The sequence below is a fragment of the Amblyomma maculatum genome, chromosome 8 (genome assembly GCF_055883805.1).
Source record: "Amblyomma maculatum isolate TAMU_Amacu chromosome 8, ASM5588380v1, whole genome shotgun sequence".
Lineage (NCBI taxonomy): Eukaryota > Metazoa > Arthropoda > Arachnida > Ixodida > Ixodidae > Amblyomma > Amblyomma maculatum.
The window spans coordinates 16,714,557-16,737,250 of NC_139351.1; the positions used below are offsets into that span (position 1 = coordinate 16,714,557).

Consider the following 22,694-nt stretch of genomic DNA (forward strand, 5'->3'; position numbering starts at 1 on the left):
AAAAATCAGTTGTGAGTAAGCGCTCGTGTGTGTATCCTTCTTTTTTGTCCTTGTCTTCTTTGCGCTGCGTTTCCTAAAATGCGAATGCACCAACTCGCCCAATTCAGCATTCTTGTGCTTCTTAACATCCGCAGGTGCCATAGCCACGTCAGCCGCCGAACACACGCTGGAGAAAGCGTACGACGTCTGTCTGAAAACCTGAAAACGTCTGTCTGAAAACGGGCTGAGCTGGCTTGGCGCATGCGTTGCGCGTGCTGAAGGAGAGAGATAGCTCGGCAAAAGAATGGGCACACCCACGCACATGGTTTGCAAACGTCATGTGTTGGCGCGCGAGAAACGACAACTGCAGATGCGCGCGCCTTTGGGGAATGGGCACGACGCTGCCCAGACCAGCCGTTGCCTAACTGGCCCCTTTCATTCCTTCCGCGCGTGGCTTGAAAACGTCACGCGGCAAACGGCCATAGGTGATGTGATCGTCTTTGGGGAAGGCACACTTTCTAGTGCGTGGTGCGGAGTTCGATATATCGAACGACCGGTGAAATTGAGTTCGATATATGACGCCGCCTTCCTATACTTTTACATGGGATTTTCAAGGGGATATTTCGTGAGTTCGATACCAAAATTCGATATATCCGGGTTCGATATAACCGGGTTCGACTGTATTAGCCTAGTTCTCCCGGCTTCACATTCTCATCATCATTGTCTTGTCCACTATACCTCATTCCCTCGCAAAAGGAAGTGCAACCCATAGAGTAGGGTCCCAGCGATATGTTAGTATGTTTTTCACGGGAGTGAAAAGAAAACAAAACGTAAGAGTCACGAAATACTAGGAAATGAACATTGGCAGCAGGGGCAAGCTGAATGCATGTTTCTTGTGCTAGTATTTGGAAAAATCATGGACTGTTGAGTGCTGTATTCTTGTGCCTGGTGAGCACGACACACTTCCCTAGAGCATGCAGTGATGTGTTACTGTTGTTACGTTAGTCAGATGGAAAGGGAACTTTACACCTGAAAGTGCCTTGGCCCAGAGTCACACATAACTCGTTGACCCATCACCCATCGTACATACCTCTTGCCCTCCCCCCCCAAAGGCCAGGAGACTAGGACTAGGGAGAATTTTTTTGTTCAAGGTGAGGGCCCTACTCAGGTAGCTCTTGTAACTGTCACTTGAGCGAACAGATACCTTCTGAGCAGGTTTAATGAAATGCCACTACAACCAACATAAAGGTCGGTTCTGGCAGCGGCTTGCTGTCCTTTTCATTATCACTGTTTTGTGTATTGACACACTTGGCCACTATCTCGTTGGCGGTCAGAACTAGAGAAGTCATAATGGCATCATCAGCGGAAGGATAATCGCTTCCGCAGTTTGCACAAGTGGGATAGCATGTCGCCCTCGCATGCTGCTTGCGATCCTGTTTCAGCCAGCTGTGAAGGGAAGTGCTGTGATAAAGCACGAAGTGCATAGCTATCACGTCAGCAGCAGAAAAGAAGATAAATAGAGATGCAAAAATAAAAATACAGCCACTGCTGTTGCCGATGTTGCAGCCTGCCATAATGCTTTCTTCCTAACACAGTGCACAATGCCTCATTGCAGCTTGCAAATAAACGCTCCATGCCAAGCCAAGCCAATAAATATGGCTGTTGGCACTTGCCACTTGGGCCGTCTTAGGGCACCGATTCGTGGCCTATCATGTGGCAACGTCCCCATGTTGTGATGTGACAATAAGCTTTCTAATGCATGGAACTGTGTGGGAGCCATGCCAGGACTCGTCCGCAACAACATAGCAGTACCCGGGAATGCAACAGAGAGGTTCTACTGGCTTAGAGGGACGGACACTTTATCCTGGTCTTCACCCTAAGCCAAACGGTGATGCAGGACCCACTGCCCCAATCCACGAATATTATGCCTAACAACCCACTCACTGGTTTTTTCTGTAGTTTCCATATGTTGGGAAACTACGCAGAAACTAGAGCAGCATTGTGTTGATCATTTCCAGATCTTGAGGCTAAGTGGCAGAAATGTTTTCTCTTTGCAGGTCAGGGGTCGCTAGACTTCTTGGAGAACAGCGGAAGGCAAAAAGGCCCGAAGCCAGCAGCAGCCAGCAGCCAACCAGGAAAAGGCAAACGCCTCTCAAAGTGAGCTATTTGCATGCATTGGAGTGAGATGAGGTGGCTACAGTCCAAAAAGCGAGCACTCAAGGATGACATCTGTCATTTCTGTGTTGAAGTTGAACATCTTGTATGGGTACCTCTCATCTGGAGGAAAATTAGTACTTAGGAAAAAAAAAAAAAATGTTGCTTCTCGCTTATTCTTATGCAGCAATCACTAGTTGAATGCAGATGATGTTTTTTCTTTCATGTCACATTTTCCCATATATGCATTACTGTAATATGGGACTAGGACCAAAAGATATGCTTTTAGAGCATATACTCTGCTACCTGGGCTTCAAACTTCGGATTTTGCATCACTTGGTCTGAATGACCTTGACCTAATTAAGTGCAGGTGTTCATCAAAAAGTGAGACACCGAAAGACACTGAAAAAGGAGATACTATGCCTTCCTTTCCTCGAAAACAAAACGTATTCAAAAATTGCAGGATGAAAAGGCAGGTTAAAGATGCTATCATGTCCACCCTTTCGGCAAAGTTCCATTGTCCTAATTCAAACTGTCTTTGTTTGTAACCATGTGAAACCAAGCAGGTTTAAAAGAGCTTTCACTCATGTTCAAGCCCTGCTGAAATTTCCGTGATACATAGTTAATGTTTTAACTTCCATATGTTAAATGCGATAGACGGGTAAGCTCAAGATGCGTCGACAGTGTGACCTGCAGTTTAACAGGGAACAAACTACAGTAAAAGCTCGTTAATTCAAACTCGAAGCGGCCGAGAAAATTGTTCGAATTAAGCAGAGTTCGAATTAACAGTCAGGCACTGGAATGAGCGGCATCGTGGCCCACCGTGCTGGCTGAGCCCACATGTTGACTCATTACCATAAGTAAAGTGGGCTAGGCGCTACTGCACGTTTATGGAGGGTGATTCATTCCGATAATTTCTGCAATCGAGCCGCAAAGGCGAATGAACAGGACTAATCGGTCAGTCATGCGCCGCAAACAAGAACCGAAATGCATTCGTGTGAGTAGCGAGCTTCAAAACATGTTTATTTGCACGGAAAAATAATCGGTAATGTGCGTTTGCTTGCGTTTCTTGTGCCGCGACTCCACAAGCATCGACTGCAGCTTGCCCAAGAGTTCCAGCGCAGGATCCGAATTCTTATCGGCGGAGAAGTATCGTGCAGCGAGATCGAGCGCCGACGCTACTTCACATGCACTAGGGGGTGGCACTGGATCGTTGCCGTCGTTGGACTCTTCATCGCTTTCAGCCGTGTTCGCCACCCGTGAGCCCTGTGGAGCACATGCAGCCGCGATTATATCCTCATCACTCAAGGGCCCAGACGTCTCCACACCGTTGTCAACGTCAACGTAGGCTTCAAAGGCGACACCTTCCGACAAAGCGGCGTAGCCACGGTCGAGCACGACGGAGTCATCATCAGACGAAGCCTCCGCTACCTCCGCGCTGCATGCTTCTGGGGCGTCACCGAAGCCACACTTGCGGAAACAATTTTTGATAGTTTCCGGCTTGACGGTATTCCACGATGATGCCAGCATGTGGACAGCTCCAAGCAAATCGATGTCGTACGACTTGCCATTGTCCAAACAAAGAAGAAGTCTGTCTAGGAGGTGGCGCCTGTAAAGCGTTTTTAAGTTCTGAATAACTCCAAGATCCATAGGTTGGAGCACAGAAGTCGTGTTTTTAGGCAAAAATGCCAAGCGGATTGCTGTCAGTCCACTCACGTCACAATGAGCTGTACAGTTGTCCACGAACATGAGAACATTCCTGTTCTGTGCAGCGAATTTCCTGTCTAGCTTGCGCAGCCAGTCGGTGAAAATTTCCCGTGTCATTCACGACTTTTTGTTTGCGGTGTAATCAACAGGAAGCATCTTGATGCCTTTAAAACAGTGAGGCTTCTCTGCCTTGCCGATTACCAGCAAGCGGCATCGTTCCGTGCCCGTCGCATTTGCGCACATCATGACGGTGATTCTTTCTTTGCTTCTCTTTCCGCCAGCACAAGTGTCGCCTTTGTAAGTGACGGTCTTGTTGGGGAGCAATTTGAAATACAGCGCTGTCTCGTCAGCATTAAATACATCGCTGAGCGCGCTGAGTTCCTTCAGTTCACTGGAGACCCACTGTTCACACGTTTCCTTGTCGACTTCAGCTGACTCCCCGCAAGCGTTTCTAAATGTCAGCCCGTGACGCGCCGTGAAACGCGACAGCCAGCCTTCCGACGCGCCGAACTCGCTGATCCCCATTTGGCTGGCAAAGACTGCAGCCTTCGCAGCAATTATGGGCCCGCTTAATGGAATGTTCCGGCTGCGAACTTCTTTTATCCATGCCATTACGGCACTCTCCACTTCGGGATGGGCCGACGTCCATAGCCTTTTGCGAGAGGGCTCCATAACGTCTTTACGAAATGCAGCACTGATCGATTCCTTGTTCCTGAGATATGTTGACAGCGTGCTCTTCTTGATGTCGTACTTTTTGGCTATACAGTAAAAGCTCGTTAATTCGAACTTCACGGGACCGGAAAAAAAGTTCGAATTATCCGATGTTCGAATTATCGAATGGCCTCGAACAAACTGACCAAAACCATTTGTATTACGGTAAATGTACCGTATTTAGTCGCATAACGAACTCGCTGCAACTCGCTGGCATAATGAACCCACCCAGCCCCGTTCTGGTGCCTACGAATCTGAAAAAAAAAAAAATATAATAATAATAAATGCGTCAGTCGTTGCCGCGTCCCTCCGTTTCGCGCTGTCATGGTCCACAACACATTTCTTGGCAGTGTGCCAAGATGCTGCGCAGCGATAATGGCGTGTTTATCTTTTGACTTTAGCTCCGGCAGGGGGGAGGAAAGCGAGCTTGGCAAAGTGCCAGCGCTTGTGGGGTCGTGCAAGCCTCCTTTTCAGTACGTTTGCTCATGCTGGGGCGGGCGGCGCCGTCGGAACGAAGATCGCGGCTGACTCGCGTGCTTCCGACGACTGATGGGTGGAAGGATAGATGGCTATCGCAAAAAAAAAAAAAAGTTTAACCCATAGTGCCCTGTCCGAGATCATAGAGCCTTTTATGGGCGTTGGCTGGAACCGCGCCGACAGTATCATCCCTATTTCCAAATTAACAGGGTTGGAATTAACGAGTATTTAGTTGCGAGCTACGGAGGTTGAGCAGAAGAGAGAGCAGGCAGCCGCCGCTGCGCGGCCATGCACTGACATTGCCGCGGCCGCCGTCCCCTCCCTCCAACGCTGCCGGCCGGCCGCCACGCCAGTCATGGTGCCATTTAAGTTTTACCCACTCTTCCATAGTTTTACCTGGTTCCATCTTCTGTCCCCGTTTTGGACGTGCGCAGCCTCTAATTATACCTACCAATCGCGGAGATGTTTCTTTACTTTTTTTTTTGCCGTGTGATGTGGGCCAAGCCGCCTAGACGCGGCGGAGCGTAGTTCGAATTATCCGTAGCGGAACCGACTCGCGTTCGAATTAACGGGCTTTTTTATACACAGATCTCTATGGAGCTTGGCCGGGCCAAGTAGTGTAGTTCGAATTATCCGAAAATTCGAATTATCGAGGTTCGAATTAACGAGCTTTCACTGTATCCGTCTTGGATAGGACACCACGTTCTACCTCACTCAAAATCTCCTATTTCATCTTGAGGTCCTTTGCCGTGTACTTACCGCGGTTTGCCATGGCTGTCACAATCGATGAGTCGTCGCTGGCAAAGCGGTGAGGCAACGAAAACGGTACAACTTGGACCACCGCGGCACGAACAAATGCATGAAACCGACAACTGCGTTGTGCACACAACGTAACCGCAGGATAAAAAGAAAAAAGGCTTGTCAAAAGCACACCCAGCAACCGCGGTGCAGCCAAAACATGCAACGGCTTGCGCCGGACCGTTGGTGTGATAGAGCCTGGCGGTACCCGGCAGCAAAAACCTGCTACGGCATGCACCGGAATGCTCGCTGTGACTGTCGAGTGCGCACCTCGTCTCGCGCGCGCGGGCAGATTTGAAAGATTTTGTTTTTGCGTCTTTAGTATTCTTTCTGCGCATTGTACACGGTATGGGCCGACTTCTGTCTGCGAGGAGCTGTGTGAGCCACGGGCTCCTAGTTCGAATTAACCGTTGTGGATACTGGCATGTTTGAATTATCGGGCGTTTTCTCCTATTGAAATATATAGGGCCATGCCGGGACCCGAGCGTCAGTTTGAATTAACCGAGTTCGAATTATTGAGGTTTTACTGTAATAAATTCTTCATCTGTAACTCAACATGCTGACAGTTCTACTCCCACATTTGCAGTGCCTCTGTCTGGTTTCGGTCTGTATTGTTCTGGTTCACTTCACTATGTTACTAAGGATGAAAAGACTCTGATCAGTGCAGTTTGCGCAGTTCTAACTATTCAGGAACTATTCAAGTTAGGGTACAATACAATACAATACAATACAATAATGTTTATTTAACATCTTGAGGATGTTGGGTGCGCCGGCAAAAAGCCAGTAGAAAGGCTTGACGAGGCCGACGCACCCTACAGAAGCATTGCAGTGGTAAATAGCATAATATCACTTTTAGAAACAAGAACAAACATAAAACAATCAATTTTTCATTATCTATACATTCGTTCATACTGTTTATTTAATTGATGCGGGAGAGTGTAGCTCAGTATTTGGTAACCATAATTTGTTCGGATCTTAGGTACAAGCCATTTGGGTGTCGTTCGTGTAGTGTATATTGACTCTTTGCGTTGCAATCCTGACAGTTTTATTACCAGGCAGTTGTTATTGTGAACACCGATTTCATACCGCCGCAAGAGTAAAGTTTCGTATACAGTTGAATCCCGCCACAACGAAATTTCCGCGACAACGAATAAGTTTTTATTCCCCGCGAGTATCCTATAAGAATTAATGGCCTAAATTTCTCTGCACAACGAACCATTTTTGCAGAGCGTTTCCGCTTCAACGAAATTTTCGCGTTCAAAATCGAAACCGAAACTAGTTTTATTGGCGAGAAGTCCAAGTCAAATCCAAAGCCACATTAAGCATGAAATCACGTGATTGCAGTTTCGCCATTTTGGCTTTATGTCGTGGTCGCGTTGTTCACTCGCTGCCTTTCTCTTCGACAACGACGAGTTTTCATCCGCAGGACACGATGGCAACGCAAGTGAAAAAACGCAAAACTCTTTCCCTTGAGCAAAAAGCTCAAATAATCGCCCAAGCAGAAAGCGGAAGGAAGAAAGCGGCAATTGCTGAAGACTTCGGAATTCCTGCAAGTTCGCTGTCAACGATTCTAGGCAATAAGGACAGCGTGAGAATGGCACTTGCTTCAGGCACATCCTCGAAGCACAAAAAGGTGACGCGGCCCCTCCATGAAGAGTTGGACAAAGCAGTGCATGCGTGGTTTGTGGAAGCATGAGCCAGCAACGTCCCCCTGTCCGGAAGCATCGTCCAGCAGAAAGCCTTGAACTATGCATGCCTACTTGGCATTGATGATTTTAAAGCCAGCATTGGCTGGCTAAACCGTTTCAAGGCCCGCCATAACATCGTTGGAAAAGTGTTGTGCGGCGAGTCAATGTCAGCAGACGTGGACGGAGCAGCTGCTTGGAAGGCGAGTAACATGGCCGGAATTTTAAGCAACTTCGCGCCTGCAGACATTTACAACGCCGACGAGACCGGGCTATTCTACGAGATGTTGCCGGCTAGGACGCTCGACTTCAAGGGGCAGCGCTGTCACGGCGGCAAACACAGCAAAAAACGCATCACAGTGCTGCTTTGCACAAACATGGATGGCTCGGACAAGCGTCCGCCGTTAGTCATAGGCAAAAGTGCCAAGCCGCGCTGTTTTAAGGGAACTCGTAGCCTACCTGTGCAGTACAAGGCGAACAACAAGTCATGGATGACCCGCGCTATTTTCACCGAGTGGATGATGGCATTCGACCGCGACATGAAGCGGCAGGGCCGTAAAGTTTGCTTGCTTTTGGACAATTGTTCAGCGCATCACTCCGACGAAGTCAAGCTCACTAACACGGAGCTGAGGTTTTTCCCTCCCAATTGCACGTCTGTCTTACAGCCCCTCGATCAGGGCGTGATTCTTAGCCTGAAGCGCGCTTACCGCGGGAGGTTAATTCAGCGGCTGCTTTTTAACACTGAAACCGGCCGAGACACGAAGGTGGACTTGTACGTGGCACTACAGATTATGTCTGCTGCCTGGAGCACACTGGGGCGCTCAGTAATTGTGAACTGTTTCAGGCACGCCGGATTTGCCGAAGGTCGACCCGTACACTCTGCTGGCCTAACACCAGGCGTTACAGACGACGACGAAGAGGCGTCACCGGCTCCGGGGATCGCGGCCGCCTGGAAAACGCTGGGAGAAATAGGAACCGTGCCGCCTAATCTCAAGCTCGACGAATACATCGGCGCTGACGCTTGTGTTGTTGTTCACGAAGATGTGAGTGATGAGCAGATCATAAAAGCTGCCCGGAATGATAAGGACTCTTCCGATGAAGAAGACGACGACGTACAGGAAGCGCCGGCTGCGGCAACCGCCGTACAGGTGATGGACGCTTTTGATGTCATCAGGAATTTCGTTGCTGTCCGAGACGACGATGTTGCAATGGGTTTGCTGACCGAGTGCGAAAATCGCGTGACGGCGTTGCTCGCCGTGAAGCGTAAGCAAACCAAGCTTACAGATTTTTGGCATTAAACGCCTTTGCTGCTGCTTGGGCAATTCTTTCTGCGTTTCACGTCAAATTTTTGCGATAACGAAGTTCTGCGAGAACGAATTTTTTTTCGTGCACCGTGAATTTCGTTATAGCGGGATTCAACTGTAATTGTGGCAAGCGGATAATTCGAAGTTAATTGAAAATTGGTTCAGTGTGTCCAAGTCAGGGAGCATTCATAACATTTCGAACGGCTTTCTTTTGAAGGAGGTATAAGCGGTTAATATCAGTAAACGTCGTTGTACCCCACACCAAAAAGCAATACTTAACAACAGAAGAAAACAAAGCATTATACAATATTTCTTTAATACGCTTTGGCATAAAATATTTCAATCGACGCAAGATACCGACAACTTTTGACAGCTTGTTCATCACCATATCAACATGATCATTCCAACTCAAATTTTCGTTGAAAATAACACCCAAGCTTTTTACCGCCGAGACCGTTTGGATGCATGACGCACCGATCTTTAAACAGAGTGGTGGCATATTTGTCAACTTGTTTCGAGGCCTGAACAGCACAGCTTTGGTTTTTTCGGTGTTTATGTTTAAAAGATTATTTTGAGACCATTCTAGAAGCGACTGTAGGCATTTTGAGGCTTGGTTCTCAAGATCTACCAATTGGGCAGCTTTGAAAAATAAACTGGTGTCGTCAGCATAAATCACAAAAGTTGGTAGATTACTGATACGGACAACGTCATTGATGTAAAGAAGAAACAGCAACGGTCCCAAGATACTACCTTGCGGAACACCAGAAACCACGTGCTTGACATCTGATAAGTCATTGTTTATTTTTACTTGTTGTGATCGAGAACTTAAATAGGACTGTAATATATGAAGAAACTGTCCGCGGAAACCATAATGTTCGAGTTTGGCCAACATTATTTTGTGATTGATGCGATCAAATGCTTTTGAAAAATCAACGAATATGCCAAGAGTTGAAAGTTTGTGCTCAAAAGACTCTAAAATTAACTCTTTTTGTGTTAGCAATGCAGTTTCTGTTGAAAAATTCTTTCTGAAACCATGCTGACTCGGCGTTATTATGTTGTATTTGTCACAGAAACGTAATATTTGTGTGAACAAGATCTTTTCAAAACACTGAGAAAACAGGTAAAATAGATATGGGACGATAATTTGACAGATTATTCCGGTCTCCATCTTTGTGAATGACTGTGACTCTGGCAAACTGCATGATCAATACAGCAGTTAAAAATATTGCGTCGGCCCGGCTTGTGTGATAAACTGATTTCCCGTTACTTCGGACCTTACGAAGTTCTGCGCCGAGTCACGGAAGTGACTTACGAAGTTCGTCCAGTGGGTACTGTGCAGCCCTCGCGTCGGCAACCACGCTCCGAGGTCGTGCACATTGTCCGCATGAAGCCCTATTTCACGCGGTAGTGCGCTATGCGCTTGTTTCGTTGTCGCGTAGGGCACCTTACCCCGCCTCCGTTATCTATGCTGTCAATGTGCTGGTCTTTCGTTTCGCTTACATAGGCCATCGCTCGCACTCCGTCCCTTATTTCGTTTTTAAGAGGGGGAGTAATGCCACCTGGTGTCCCCATGTTCTTGCTGCGCCTGAAAGAAGAGGACACTGAAGTTGACTCTCGCGTGCTGTGTGCCGAACTTCGCCTGCTGGTACAGCTTCGTCCCGGCGTTTTAGTCAAGTCTAGCCCTGTTGTCCGTGACAGTATATTCCAACACTGGACTGGTTACATCAGCTACATGTTTGACTGGGCAAGTTTTGAGGTCGTCGATATCAGGCGACTTGCTGTTTCGTAAAGCCAGGATACAATTTTCAATTTCGTTAGCACTGGTTGGAGACAAGAATGGACTGGAAACAACCCGCGAGTCAATGCACATCTCGTTACTAGAACTGTTATTCCCGGAAACTGCCTGAGAAAGTAATTATTGAACTCATCGGCTAGTTGTTTCCCACTCACTCTTTCATTGTTCACCAACATTTCAAGTGCACTAGTAGCAGTTGTAACTCGATTTAAAACTCGATTTATGTTTTGCCACACGAGATCGCTCCTTTTTAATAAATCTTGGTTGAATAGTTTTGCCATGTATTCTTTTTTCGCCTGACGAAGAAAAGACGTAACTTTGTTCCGGTATGCTTTGAATTGTACAAGATCGTCCGATGACCTGGTTAGGATAAAGCGATTGTACAGGTCTGTTTTTGTTTTTATCATCTTGAGGCATTCAGCGGTTATCCATGGTTTGTGAGCTCTGCGGGGTTTTTTGGATGTTGCAAGAGGAAAACATTGTTCGTAAATAGATTTAAATATGGTAATAAAAGTATTGTAAGCCTCTTCTGGGTCCTCTTTGTTTCGCATAATATTCCAGTTAACGTTTAATAATACTGCCCTAAAATGATCCATTGTGTCATGATTAATTCGTCGAGAGGTAGTAAATGGGAACATATGATTTTTAGGACAGGAGACACTCTCAATAAGCATGTATATTGGAAGATGGTCACTTATGTGGCCATTTATTACTCCAGAAGTCAGACCATCAGCTGAGGAGTTAGTAAAAAACACATCTATTGCTGTCGCTGCTTGTAATCGCGTAGGGACATTTATGACGTTATTAAAGCCGTTGCACTGCAGCATTGACTCTACCTCTACTTTATTAGCTGAATGTGAAAGAAAATCTATATTTATATCGCCTCCCAAGAAAGCGTTAAGATTGTTCTCTGTGATCCATTGGAGGTATTCGTCAAGGAAGCAGGCAAAATTCAAGAAGTTGCTTTTTGGAGGGCGGTACAATACAGAAAAGATGTTTTTACCACTTTGCAAAGAGAGTATTTCATAGTCATCATTAGTTACAGTGAAATCGGTAAGACCGCTGCATTTGATATTTCTGTCTATCGCTATCATAACGCCCCCACCTCGTCTATCAACGTGATTTTGTACATACGTGTTATAGTTTGGCAATTCTAAGGCTTCGTCACTGCTTTGATACCATGTTTCAGTCACCATCACTATGTTGAAACGAAAATTAAGTGCAGAAAGGAATGATTCAAACTCGTCACCTTTGTTACGCAATGATTGTGCATTAACGTGAAAGAAGGACATGCTTTTCTTTTTCTGAGTACACGCAGGGTTTAGAATAGGTGGCATGAAGAACTGAGGCTTTGTTTGCTTACAGTGCCGATCATACTAGGACGTGCTACAGTGACATGCAGTAAAGGCTCATTCACTCGACCCCCGTTAATTCAGAAATCCGGATAGCTCAAATTGTTGGTGCAGTGCCGTGGCGAACGCCCATGTAAGGCCTTGGCTTGGGTGATTGCTAATGCAAATGCTATTGGTTGGGCATAGGGTAATTTGAACAGGCTAGCTTCGGTATCCTGTGTCCTAGTATGATCAGCACTGTAAGCAATTGGGAAAATAATTGTTGTCAAACCTGAAATGCATACTGCCAAATCAGCCATTCACTTCTCACATGCATACAATAGCAAGTGTGGAATCGTTCTCAACAGGACACATAGAGTGGAAGAGCATGTTTCTGAAGATACTGCAATCACAGTTTTTTTTTATCCTGCACTCAGCGTTACTTATAGCCCCGACAGGCGTCGGTGTCATGCACCGCTCAATTTCCTACTGAGAACTGCGCTGCTGCAGTGGTGAATCTCTGGTCAACTTCTTTTTTTTCCCCTTCTCTTTCACCCTGCCAGATCGCAGCTGAAGCGGCAGTACAAGGACAAAAAGTATGGCTACGGTGGGCCACGCAAGCGCTCCAAGTTCAACACAGCGAGCAGCTCTGCCGATGTGGAGGGCTTCAGTCGGAAGAAGCACAACACGGCGCCTGGTGCCAGCAAGGTATTTCTCTCCTCCCTTTCTGAACAGCTTTATCACTTGTCAGAGAGACATGATGAGGATTGCCTCACATGGGGACCTTCTCACTTTTCTTTGTATGTGCTAAATTGAAAGTGGCTGCAGCTGTGCATATAGCTTTAGTGTAATCAGAGTTCTTTATGGTTCGGTTTACCTATACCACACATTTCATTGCACGGCTTTTGTGCATTTCGATTAATTTTTTTAAACCATAATTTAAAAACCACGATATGTTTTTCTACTTATCCTTCAAGGTCAACAAGGGAGCATGTTCACTTTAGTGTAGTTCTTATTGTTGTGGATGGGTATTTACAGCCTTAGAAGCATGAACGACCAGTTGGTTGCCATTTACGGATGCTACCTGTTATGTTGCTAATGTTTCTTGCTACCATTTCTGTGGTAGTTATGGAAGCAGTGTTTTACGACTCTGGTTGTAAGGGTCTTAAGGGGGGAGGCTACCTTTGAATACCAAATTTGTTGTTTCTTGAGATAATTGAATGAAATTTTCAGGGTAGACTCATGGCACAGCCATTTGAATAACTGCAAAGTTTCATGGAGCTGCGCACATTGGTACTCAAGTTAGAGAAGTATATCAGAATGGTTCACATGGGTTCCTTGTTCCATGCCTGGTGAACTTGCAAAATGTGTTGGCACTATGAAATTCATTATGAAGGTTCCTGAATAGGTACCACAGGGCAAGACAGAGCCCTTTTTTTTAATTTCCCTGCCGAAAAATTTTAGCAGTGCATTGATGTTAGTGCCACTCATTGGACTTGCATTAGCCTAACTTTGATTGTTTATTATAAATTCCAGACTCAATAATTTGAAAAAATGAGCTTGTCTTGCCCTCGGAAATTTATTCAGGCACACAATAAAAAAAAGCCAGGTGGGAATCCGATTAGCGGTTCCAGAAATACTGCGGGAATAAGCAGCCATACCATGAAAAAAATTCATTCTGAGAAAATGGCCCTTGAAGTTAAAACAGCATTTTCAAGTCTAAAGTTTGTTTTTCACTGTAGCACATTGTGCCTCCACCTCCCCGATTCCCTCAGAAAGTGCATTTTCATACGAACAGCGGACGACGCTGACGACGCGTTATCGCTTGCGATGACAGACGCGATACGGGAGGCCGAGATCGCCGAGGTTGATATGGTCGGTACAGCAGGCACGCTTCAAACGCCGGCTCCTTACGTTGACGCGAAAGATACGCAGTTGGAAGTGGCAGCGCAGTCGGTCTAGTAGTGATGTAGCAGAAGCAGCACTAATAGAAGCGTCTCTGCGCCCGTTGGCAACGCTTTTCGCTAACTTCGCGATTCGGACGACATTCACAGAACGACGACGTATGCAGTGTTTTGAACTTCTTAGCGCGCATCGTGGCCGACCGTGCAATAATCCACAAAGTGCACATAACCATTCAAAACATGCCACCAGAATTCGTAACGAGCGATGATCACGGCGATCTCAAAATGGTGAAACGTGAAGCGATTCACCGAGCGCACAAAGAACGCCAGCTCAGTAGGCAGCCGGAGCAGACGACGCGCCGGGGAGGGGCCACCGCGTCAGCGCGCGCAGCAGCCAATAGCAGTCGCGCGATCCCCCGCGTTCTCACGGAGCGCTCGCTTTGTCCAATCACAGCCCGAATTCGAGACGCGGGAAGCTCAACAATCCCTGTGAGGCCCCCAATCACAAGCGAGCCATGCTTCTGCTACGCCGCGGACGCCGCCGGCGAAGGCAACATGGAAAAGGGCAAGCATTCACAAACAAAACAAGGCCAAGATGGCGGCGCTCGGTTCAGCGGCAGAGAAATGCGCGCGCGCGAAGTTTGGGTACTTTTGCCGTTCGCTCGCGACTCTGGGGCTGCCGCGCCCAGTTGTATATTTAATTTAAAGCAGTTCCACGATGAATTAGGCGTTTATAATTATAGGAAAGGTAGTTTATAACATATACAGCCGAGATATGTACTTTTTGAAAAGCCGACTTTTTCGCGATTTTTCGACTTTCAAAGCCCGCGTACCCCCTTAAACCAATTTGTTGAGCAAGAACTTTGTTTGGCTTCGTTTAGCTTGATCTAGCTTGATCATAATTCACTAATACGACATATGGTCACAATTCACGTACAGAGTATGCAGTGGCAGATGAAGCCATTGACAAACATTCTTCAGATTTTCGCTCACATTAAGCCACTCTGCTACGTATGTCTACCAATCTTGCCTGTCGCTCTTCGGGCTGTTTATCTAGTTTAGAATCTGACAACTGCCGCTAAAGATGCTGCTGCTGATGTCATGCACACATGAAGGTAAGAAAACACAATGTCAAGTAACTTGAAAGTAAGTGACCTCACTGCAGCCGTCGACCAATGATAGTCAACTACAGTCGACGACCTATTTTTTGAACTCTCTAGCGACCGCAGAAGCATCCAAAAAATCAATTGTTATAATAGGTCTGCAGGAACTTTCACTTAGAACAATGGTGGAGGAAGGGGCCAGCAATTTTTTGGCCATTCTGAAGCTCACCTAGCTCGTAGTGCGGTGTTTATACAGACGACGGGTGGCAACTAGCTTTCAGTTGCAGTACTGCTATCGCCAGGTAGCGGGTGAACACTTCGGCTTAAATCTAAATTCGAAAGCGAACCTGCCAGAGTGGGTTCACTGAACTGCTGCGTTCTGAGGTTGTTTCACTTCATAATCTTCGCAAGCCACGTGGTGAAGTATACTGAAAATGCGGCGGGGCCGTTTGCTGTGGGGCACCGGTGCTGCAGCATAGCACTGCAAAAAGGGTCGGGAAGGTGCTTAAGGTTTTGGATCATTTCCTCAACATTCCACACAGTGTTAGAAGTCGTTAAATTACTCTGATGCAAATGGTTTCTGGCAGTTTTTTAGGGTCATTTGATAATTCAAAAATTTTGCCTGGTCCGTGGAAGACCGGATTAATAAGAATTTTTTGTATTCAGAAAGAAATGGCTTGGCACAGGAGAGTTCCACAAACCTTTAGTGACTGTGGATGACGTTCGAGAAGGGTATGAGCTTGCATCCACGCATGCTTGCTGAATGAATTCGCAGGGAATATGTGCCCCGCTTCTAATAGGCTCTTTCCTAGCTTGAATTTTGAGTTACTTGATCATATATTTCATATTGTATGGATGCTTGGTTATTGGCAGCAGGGCCGTGGTAAATGCGAATGACGTCTGAAGAATGTTCAATTAGTCAAGATATGTTCAAAATTCTTAAGCTGTGTTCAATATTTCACGTGCTTTTACGCATTAGCTCTGTGGAGCACGTTACAATGTCACAAAAAACTCCTAATAATCAACCATGTATGAAAAATCGGGGGTCTGAATTTTCGGTCATTGACAGTGCCCTTTGCCAGAGGCTTCACAGCTTCCTTAGCTTTTGCAGCTCTGGTCATGAAGTAGAGCTTTCACTCCAAGACAAAACAACAGACAAGTAAAACTTATCTTCACAACAGGAATGTGCGCCTACATTCTGGTCGTGGGTGTATCGTTGAGAACTTTTTTTCTACTTGTAGTGCATGCATGTGGGTCTAGCTTCTGGTACATCACTCTCGGCAGACAGGTTTGGGGCCATGACTGCGAGGCAGTTTTTGCTACGCTTTCCGCTTCATTCAGTGGACGCTTTGTGTTCTTCCTCTTGTTTTGCAGAAACGTCCCGGCAAGGCAAGGCGGCAAAACATGAAGAGCAAGCAGAGGAGAAAATGATGCTGGCCTACTTGTTATATGTGCACTGGACCATGAAATGGGGGCTGCTGCGAGTCGATGGGGAAAAGATTAAACTGTACATTTTCATGTTTACCATTGGTGTCATGCAGCTAATTAACAGAAGGAGGTAGTTTCTTGCGTCTTTCACTCTTCTTAACCTAGGACTGAACCCCCAGGGGTTGTTTATTGTTTGAAGTGGGTGCAGAATTAAAAAATGATAGCTTCTTTACATTTCAGACACCAATACCTGGGACCACTCACATATGGGGGTTATAATAGGCAGATATGTGCATTTTCTCCGCTTATCTTTAGCTGACTGTTAAAACCAGTGACCCCACAAGATGATTACGAACGCTGCCAAATGCATGTCGACCATGGCAGGCTGTGTGCTTGGGAACACAGGAATGGAACAAAATATGCTGACACGGCGAGGCATTTATTGCTGCAACAACAATAATGGTGGTTAGTAAGAAAATGCTCTAAAAGATCTAGGTCATCTGACTCGCCAATAGGGTTATGAGCAAATGTTCATCTACATTAGTGCAGGGAATATACTCGCAAGGCTAGACGAGACAAGCTAATGGGATACGTGCTCACAAAGCTTTACCTTGCTGGTGAGAGCTTAGTCTGGTGTGATACATTTGCCCATATTGAGTTCTTGACGTTGAGTCTGTGTCTTTTCCCCACTGTCTGCAGCTGTCACAGTGTGTGTGGCACTTGTGCTGCACAATGCAGGCATCCTCTCTTGATAGGGTAACTACTGCTGCCTCCAGGGAAAAGCGACTTTAAGTGGGGACACAACCGTTAAAAACTGAAAAATCATAAAAAAGTCGATTTTTGGAAAAGTATATATTCTGGTAGTTATACACTATAAATAGGAGTTGGATTTTTATGTTTAAACTTAAAAACACCGATAAAGGTACGCTGAAAGCATTTTAAAATGTTTGGTTTAAACTGAAAAAGGTCAGTACCTTTTTAATGCACACTGCAAGCTCTCTAAGACGGGAGAACATTACAACAGGATTCAATCCAGGGGAATGATATGGGACAGTGGAATCGGTTTAAGCACAGCGATGGAGGGTTTTGAGGCATTTTTCATGGTCTCACGAATGAGGAAAGAATGGCAGCCGTGCTTCCCGACCCTCATAAACATATCAAGCGTCCGAGGAGGGGCACCTTCAGCAAGACAGGCACTTCGAGGGGCGGAAGAAAGACAAGAGCATTTACAGCGCAAGTGCTTCCAGGAAATCGCGAAGACCAAAACCTGCCAGTTTCTTGCAACCTGACACTTCTCAGACACAAGCCGAGAAAAGCACATTTGCTTTTTAAGTGACTTGGTTTACCCAAAAATTTGATCGCAATGAATGATATTTCAGTTACTCTTTTGTCTAATGTGTGGATTTATTTTACATATGCGCTTTGTCATAATGCTAATTTTCATCGCGACAATACCATTTTCTTCCAGAAGCTTAGCTGTATATATATATGACCAACTGTACATTAAGTAAAAGTGCATAAAACAACATGCAAGAAAAAAATTCAAAATGAACACTAGGTCACTTTAAACGGTAGACGGATGCCTTCTATCTCACCGGAAAAAAAAACGATATTTCTTCAGCATAAATTAATACTGTATAAACACGTGTAAAGGCCGCACTTTTTTCTCCAGATTCGAGGGCTAATTTTCGGGGTGTGGCCCATACACGTGACATACATTTCTTTCTTTTTTTTTTTTTAAGTAAAAACGGACTAATGAGTAAATATGTGGCGTTTATTTACCATTCGATTGCCACTCGAGTCTTCTGACTCCGAGCTCCAATACTTTCAGTTTAATGCCTGTCGTGTAGTTAATAATGTGTTTGCCCATCGTGCATTAGAATGACAACGCTCGACGGCAGTTTACGGAAAATAAAGCAGAGAGGACACAGCTGCAACTACGGCGTGCGACCACGCCGCCACTACTCACGTGCCTTTGACAGTCGCATATCAAAGCCAGCGAGCATAGAGTTTGGGAGAATGTTTTTGCAGGTTCTCGATGCGCAATCGCGTGACACATGAGTGACAGCCTACACGTCACGACGTACGTGTATCTCACGGAGTCTTTTTTTTTTTTTTCCTTGCAAGAGGAAGTGCTCGTGGCAGTTTGTTTTGTCCACGCCGTGGCTCCTCCTCCAACACAGTCTTCAACCCCTCCCTCATGGCTCCAAGCAGTGTTGACATGAGCAGTTCTTGGCCTCTGCGATCGGTGCAGCTGGAGCTGATCTCGGGGCGGGGGCCATGCGCATTTCATATTCATCACAGGTGTATGTGACAGATGGCGGTAGCTCTCAAGAACACATAGTAGGGGAAGCTCAGAGTCAAATATTATATGAGGAATGCCTGAGGAAATTGGACAGTAATTGATGTGCAGCTAAAGTATTTAAATGCCTATACCTAAAAAGCGTTGACTCACAATGGAGGAAAAGAACTAGGAAACTAACCAGTGAGTATGCTGGTCACAAGGCCGAAGAAATGAAGAGCGTTAAGCAACAGGTGAAAGACAGAAGGTAAAAATGGATAAATTTGATGGAAAAGAAAGAGTGTGGAATTATACCGAAAGTGGAAAATGCAGATCAGGAAGGAAGCTTTCTTTGATAACTCAAGAGACAGTGCCCAACTTTTTGAAGCTAGATCAGGGTGCCTTAGAACACGTAGCTACAAGGAGAAATTTAACAATGAAGACGCATGTGCAGCATATGGTAACTCCACTGAAACAATTGACCATGTTATACTCGAATTTAACGGTATCCATCCGGCGCTGTCACTCTTCCTGAGCCCCTGGGGTTTAGAGATACCAGTGGTCGGGTGAATTAATCTGCGGTGGAAGCTAGCAAAAAACGACTGGAAGATTGGTGGCTTAAAAGCAGAGAAGTGACATAATGTTAGCAATGTAGAAACAAAAATTCAATAAATAGGATGATGCTATAGTTAACCTATCTAAATCAATGAGATATGGGGGGGGGGAATGGGCATGATAGCAACTGCAACCACCCCGTTTCAAAGGGGACGCTCCTATACTCCATCCATCCACATGTCACCATTTTGCAGGTGGTTGCGTCCAACGTTAGGGTGATGACAGCCTTTGTACCGCTCCACGCTGCCATTCGCCAGACGCCGTCATTTTGGTTTGAAGTTGCTGCCCGTCGTACGTGTCTCCCGTGCGGTCGACGAGCTGGTGAGGCGGCGTTTTCGTGCGAACGACAGCGACCGACATTGAAAAGATTTTCGGACACGCTCTTGTAGTGTAACACTGTTCTTATTGTTCACCCGTTGTTGGGTGAACAAGATAAGAGAATGATGGGCTGCTGCACTCCACTGTGCACCGGCTCATGGAAAAAAGGACTGCTTACTTTTCGGTTTCCACGAGACCCTGAGAGAAGAAAGAAGTGGGAGGCTCAAGTGAAGCGGGAGAAGTGGAAAGCGACTGACACATTGAAGATATGCGAAGTATGTGATCGAAGCTTGCCTGTGCCTCGGAGTTTGATAGGGAAGTTGTCTAAGTTGGTCGGCCGTCGTTTAACACGTAGCATTACTTGTTCATACGTGGCGTGTCCGCAGTGGCTGTGCAACCTATATTTAGTATACAGCCGCAAGTGTTATATCGATGGATAGCTTATGTCCAGTATAATTACGCTGGGCTGATTAGAGGTTTCAATTAATTACAGCTAATTAATTGTAATTAAATAGCTGTTTACGCTATGTTATATAGTCGTAGAGCGTTGGAAAGCCTATGTAAGGAGACTTAGGTGCCTTCGGTAGTTTTCTGTTTACTGTTCTGTCTTGTTTGTTTGCGGCCGCAGGTGCGCATGCTTATGTCGCTCTACTTAGTCGCGACTCAATGCACTTTCACTGCATTTATACCACCACATGAATAATCGTGGTGGTATAAGCCGAAAGTTCGATAATGCGAAGTTGTTTAAGCATTCCAGTAAATAACCGAAATGTTAGCACTGATCAGCTCGCTGGTGTCAATATGACACTTTCGTGAATATAAGTGCTTCTGCATGATAGTTTAGAAGAGCCTGTCCCGCTTACTCTGTGTGCTTGCATGTGTGGTCTACTTGTCTCTAAGATTGCTGCTGTGTTAACATTTTTTAGCGTCACTTTGAGCCTGACCAGTACGAAAATGCCAGACAAGACGGGCTGCGGCTGCTGAAGTCTACTGCAGTTCCGACTCTCTTCGATTTTAGACGTAAGTAATGATTTCTTGTGAGTCACCCTGTTGCTTCCAATTACAAGTGTTATGCATATTGAATATGGCCTGTATTTCTTCATACAGAGCAACCGAAACGCAGGAAACCTCCTGTGAGGCGACGAAGTTTAGCTGATTCTGCAACGTCAGGTACAGAATCATTTCAGTTGACAGATACTGCCTCACCCAGACCTTCATCCCCTAACGATAAAGAGCTCGACAGAGGTGAACTCTGCATCAGCGACGACACAGAAGAAGAGGAACAGGAGGAGCATTGTGACATCCTAGATGTTGACTCACTGTCAACAAGCGAAATGCGGAAAGCTCTCCGGGACATGGAGAAGAAAAACTCTCAGCTTAAAGAAAGTCTGTCTGTTGCTAAAAAGAACATGAGGACTGCTACGAGGCAAGCAGACAAGCTGGAAACAAAGGTGTTGACTGCCAACTTGAAATATCTGAATGAAGACCAGAAGGCAGCTCTAGAAAAGCAGGATAGAACATGTCGCGTGTGGAGTGCCGACACAGTAAAAAAGGCACAGCAACTCAAGTTCGCCTGTGGAAGTACAGGTTATGACCTACTCATAGAGCAAGGCTACCCCCTGCCATCACAGTGCACACTATGTAGAAGATTGCAGCATGTGTCTTTCAAGCCTGGTGTGCTACATGAAATATTGTCTGCAATGCAAACAAAAATATCTTCAATGAAAGATATCTAGAAGGATTGCATACTGTTTCTTGATTAGATGGAAATCAGGAGTGGGATAGAACTTGAGCGTGGCAACGATACTCTGCTTGGAATGATAACATTGCCTTCATCTGACCAGCCAGCCAAGCATGCGCTTGTCTTCATGGTGGGTGGCACAAATACCCATTGGAAACAAGTAATTGCTTTTTGTTACACAGGTGCTTACGTCAGTGGAGATATGCTCAAGGACTTCGTATTCCACCTTATCAAGCTCTGCACAGACATTGGCCTTCGTGTGCGGTGTGTCACTTCTGACATGGGAAGCTCCAACCGCGTGATGTGGAGGTTGCTGAACTTAAGCAGCTCTCGCAACGCCGTTACAGTGTCCAGTGTGCCGCATCCCTTCATAAGCAACAAGACACTACATTTTATGCCAGACTAATGTGAGGGGCCATTTTGTTCGGAAAGATTCGATGCACCTGAGTAGCGAGATAGTTTCACGGTTCAACTTACCGACAACACAAATAACAGTAGAACATGTTGAGGCTCTTTTGAACTTAGATAATGATCAGCTACAAGTTGCACCTAATTTAACCCATGTGCATGTGTCCACTGGGCACTTTACAAAAATGAAAGTAGGAATAGCTGTACAATTATTTAGAGTCACCTGCAGCTATTCGGTATTATATCGAGCAGCAGCTACTACCACCTGAAGCTGGGACAACTGCGTGGTTTTTTGAACTGATGTCAAAGTGGTACTATCTGATGACAGCTCGCCACCCAGTTGTGGCTCTTAGCTTCATGAATGAAGAGAAATACAGGGAAGCAATTTCAGTGCTAAACCTCACCGTGGAGGTCATTAATAACCTAAGCATTGGTGTGAGGAAGGTATGGAAGCCATGCCAGGCAGGTGTTGTTATGTCGACGAATGTTATTTTGCAGCTGCACATTTTTCTCCTGAAGGAATGTGGATACAAGTTTGTATTAACGGGACTGCCTGGAGAACTTGTTCTTTGTTATAAGAATGCTGAAACCAGTGCCGAGTCCATATGACGTGAAAAATGCCATAAAGATTATTTCCTTGAGCCAGTTCTTAAAGTGCCAAAATCCACCAGTTATGACATTGATGACAGTAAGTACCTTGTAGACGTTTTTTCTGCGGAAATTAGGCACGTACAGCAAGGAGACCCAATTGACATAAATGATTTTGATTTTGAAGATCTTGAACCTCTTTCTCAAACTGAAAGCAACATTGTGGTCCACCTAGCAGGGTTTCTGGTGAGGCCACTGCTGTCAACTGTAACTTCTTGTGCTGTGTGCACAAGGGCGCTTACTGCAGAAGTAGGCGAGAAACATGCTCTTGTGCAAATTAAAGAGTATGTGAGTGGTGGAAGGAATC

At 45.8% G+C, this 22,694-nt stretch overlaps 2 protein-coding genes across 2 annotated transcripts in view; both read left to right on the forward strand.

Moving 5' to 3' along the window:
- LOC146180617 (putative rRNA-processing protein EBP2) overlaps nucleotides 1–17,758 on the forward strand; it is a 43,283-nt gene extending 25,525 nt beyond the window's left edge. The window contains exons 6-8 of the mRNA XM_084576097.1: nucleotides 2,037–2,136; nucleotides 12,505–12,649; nucleotides 16,323–17,758. Of these exons, the coding sequence (XP_084432223.1) occupies nucleotides 2,037–2,136; nucleotides 12,505–12,649; nucleotides 16,323–16,379 (302 nt within the window). The 3' untranslated portion in view covers nucleotides 16,380–17,758. The remainder of the gene's footprint in view (nucleotides 1–2,036; nucleotides 2,137–12,504; nucleotides 12,650–16,322) is intronic.
- A 1,855-nt stretch (nucleotides 17,759–19,613) lies between these two features.
- Nucleotides 19,614–21,885, forward strand: LOC146180618 (uncharacterized). The gene is given in 3 exon segments (XM_084577814.1): nucleotides 19,614–19,865; nucleotides 20,517–20,610; nucleotides 20,698–21,885. Coding segments are annotated over 3 exon segments (1,287 nt in total). The 5' UTR covers nucleotides 19,614–19,712; the 3' UTR covers nucleotides 21,738–21,885.
- The last annotated feature ends 809 nt before the right edge of the window (nucleotides 21,886–22,694 follow it).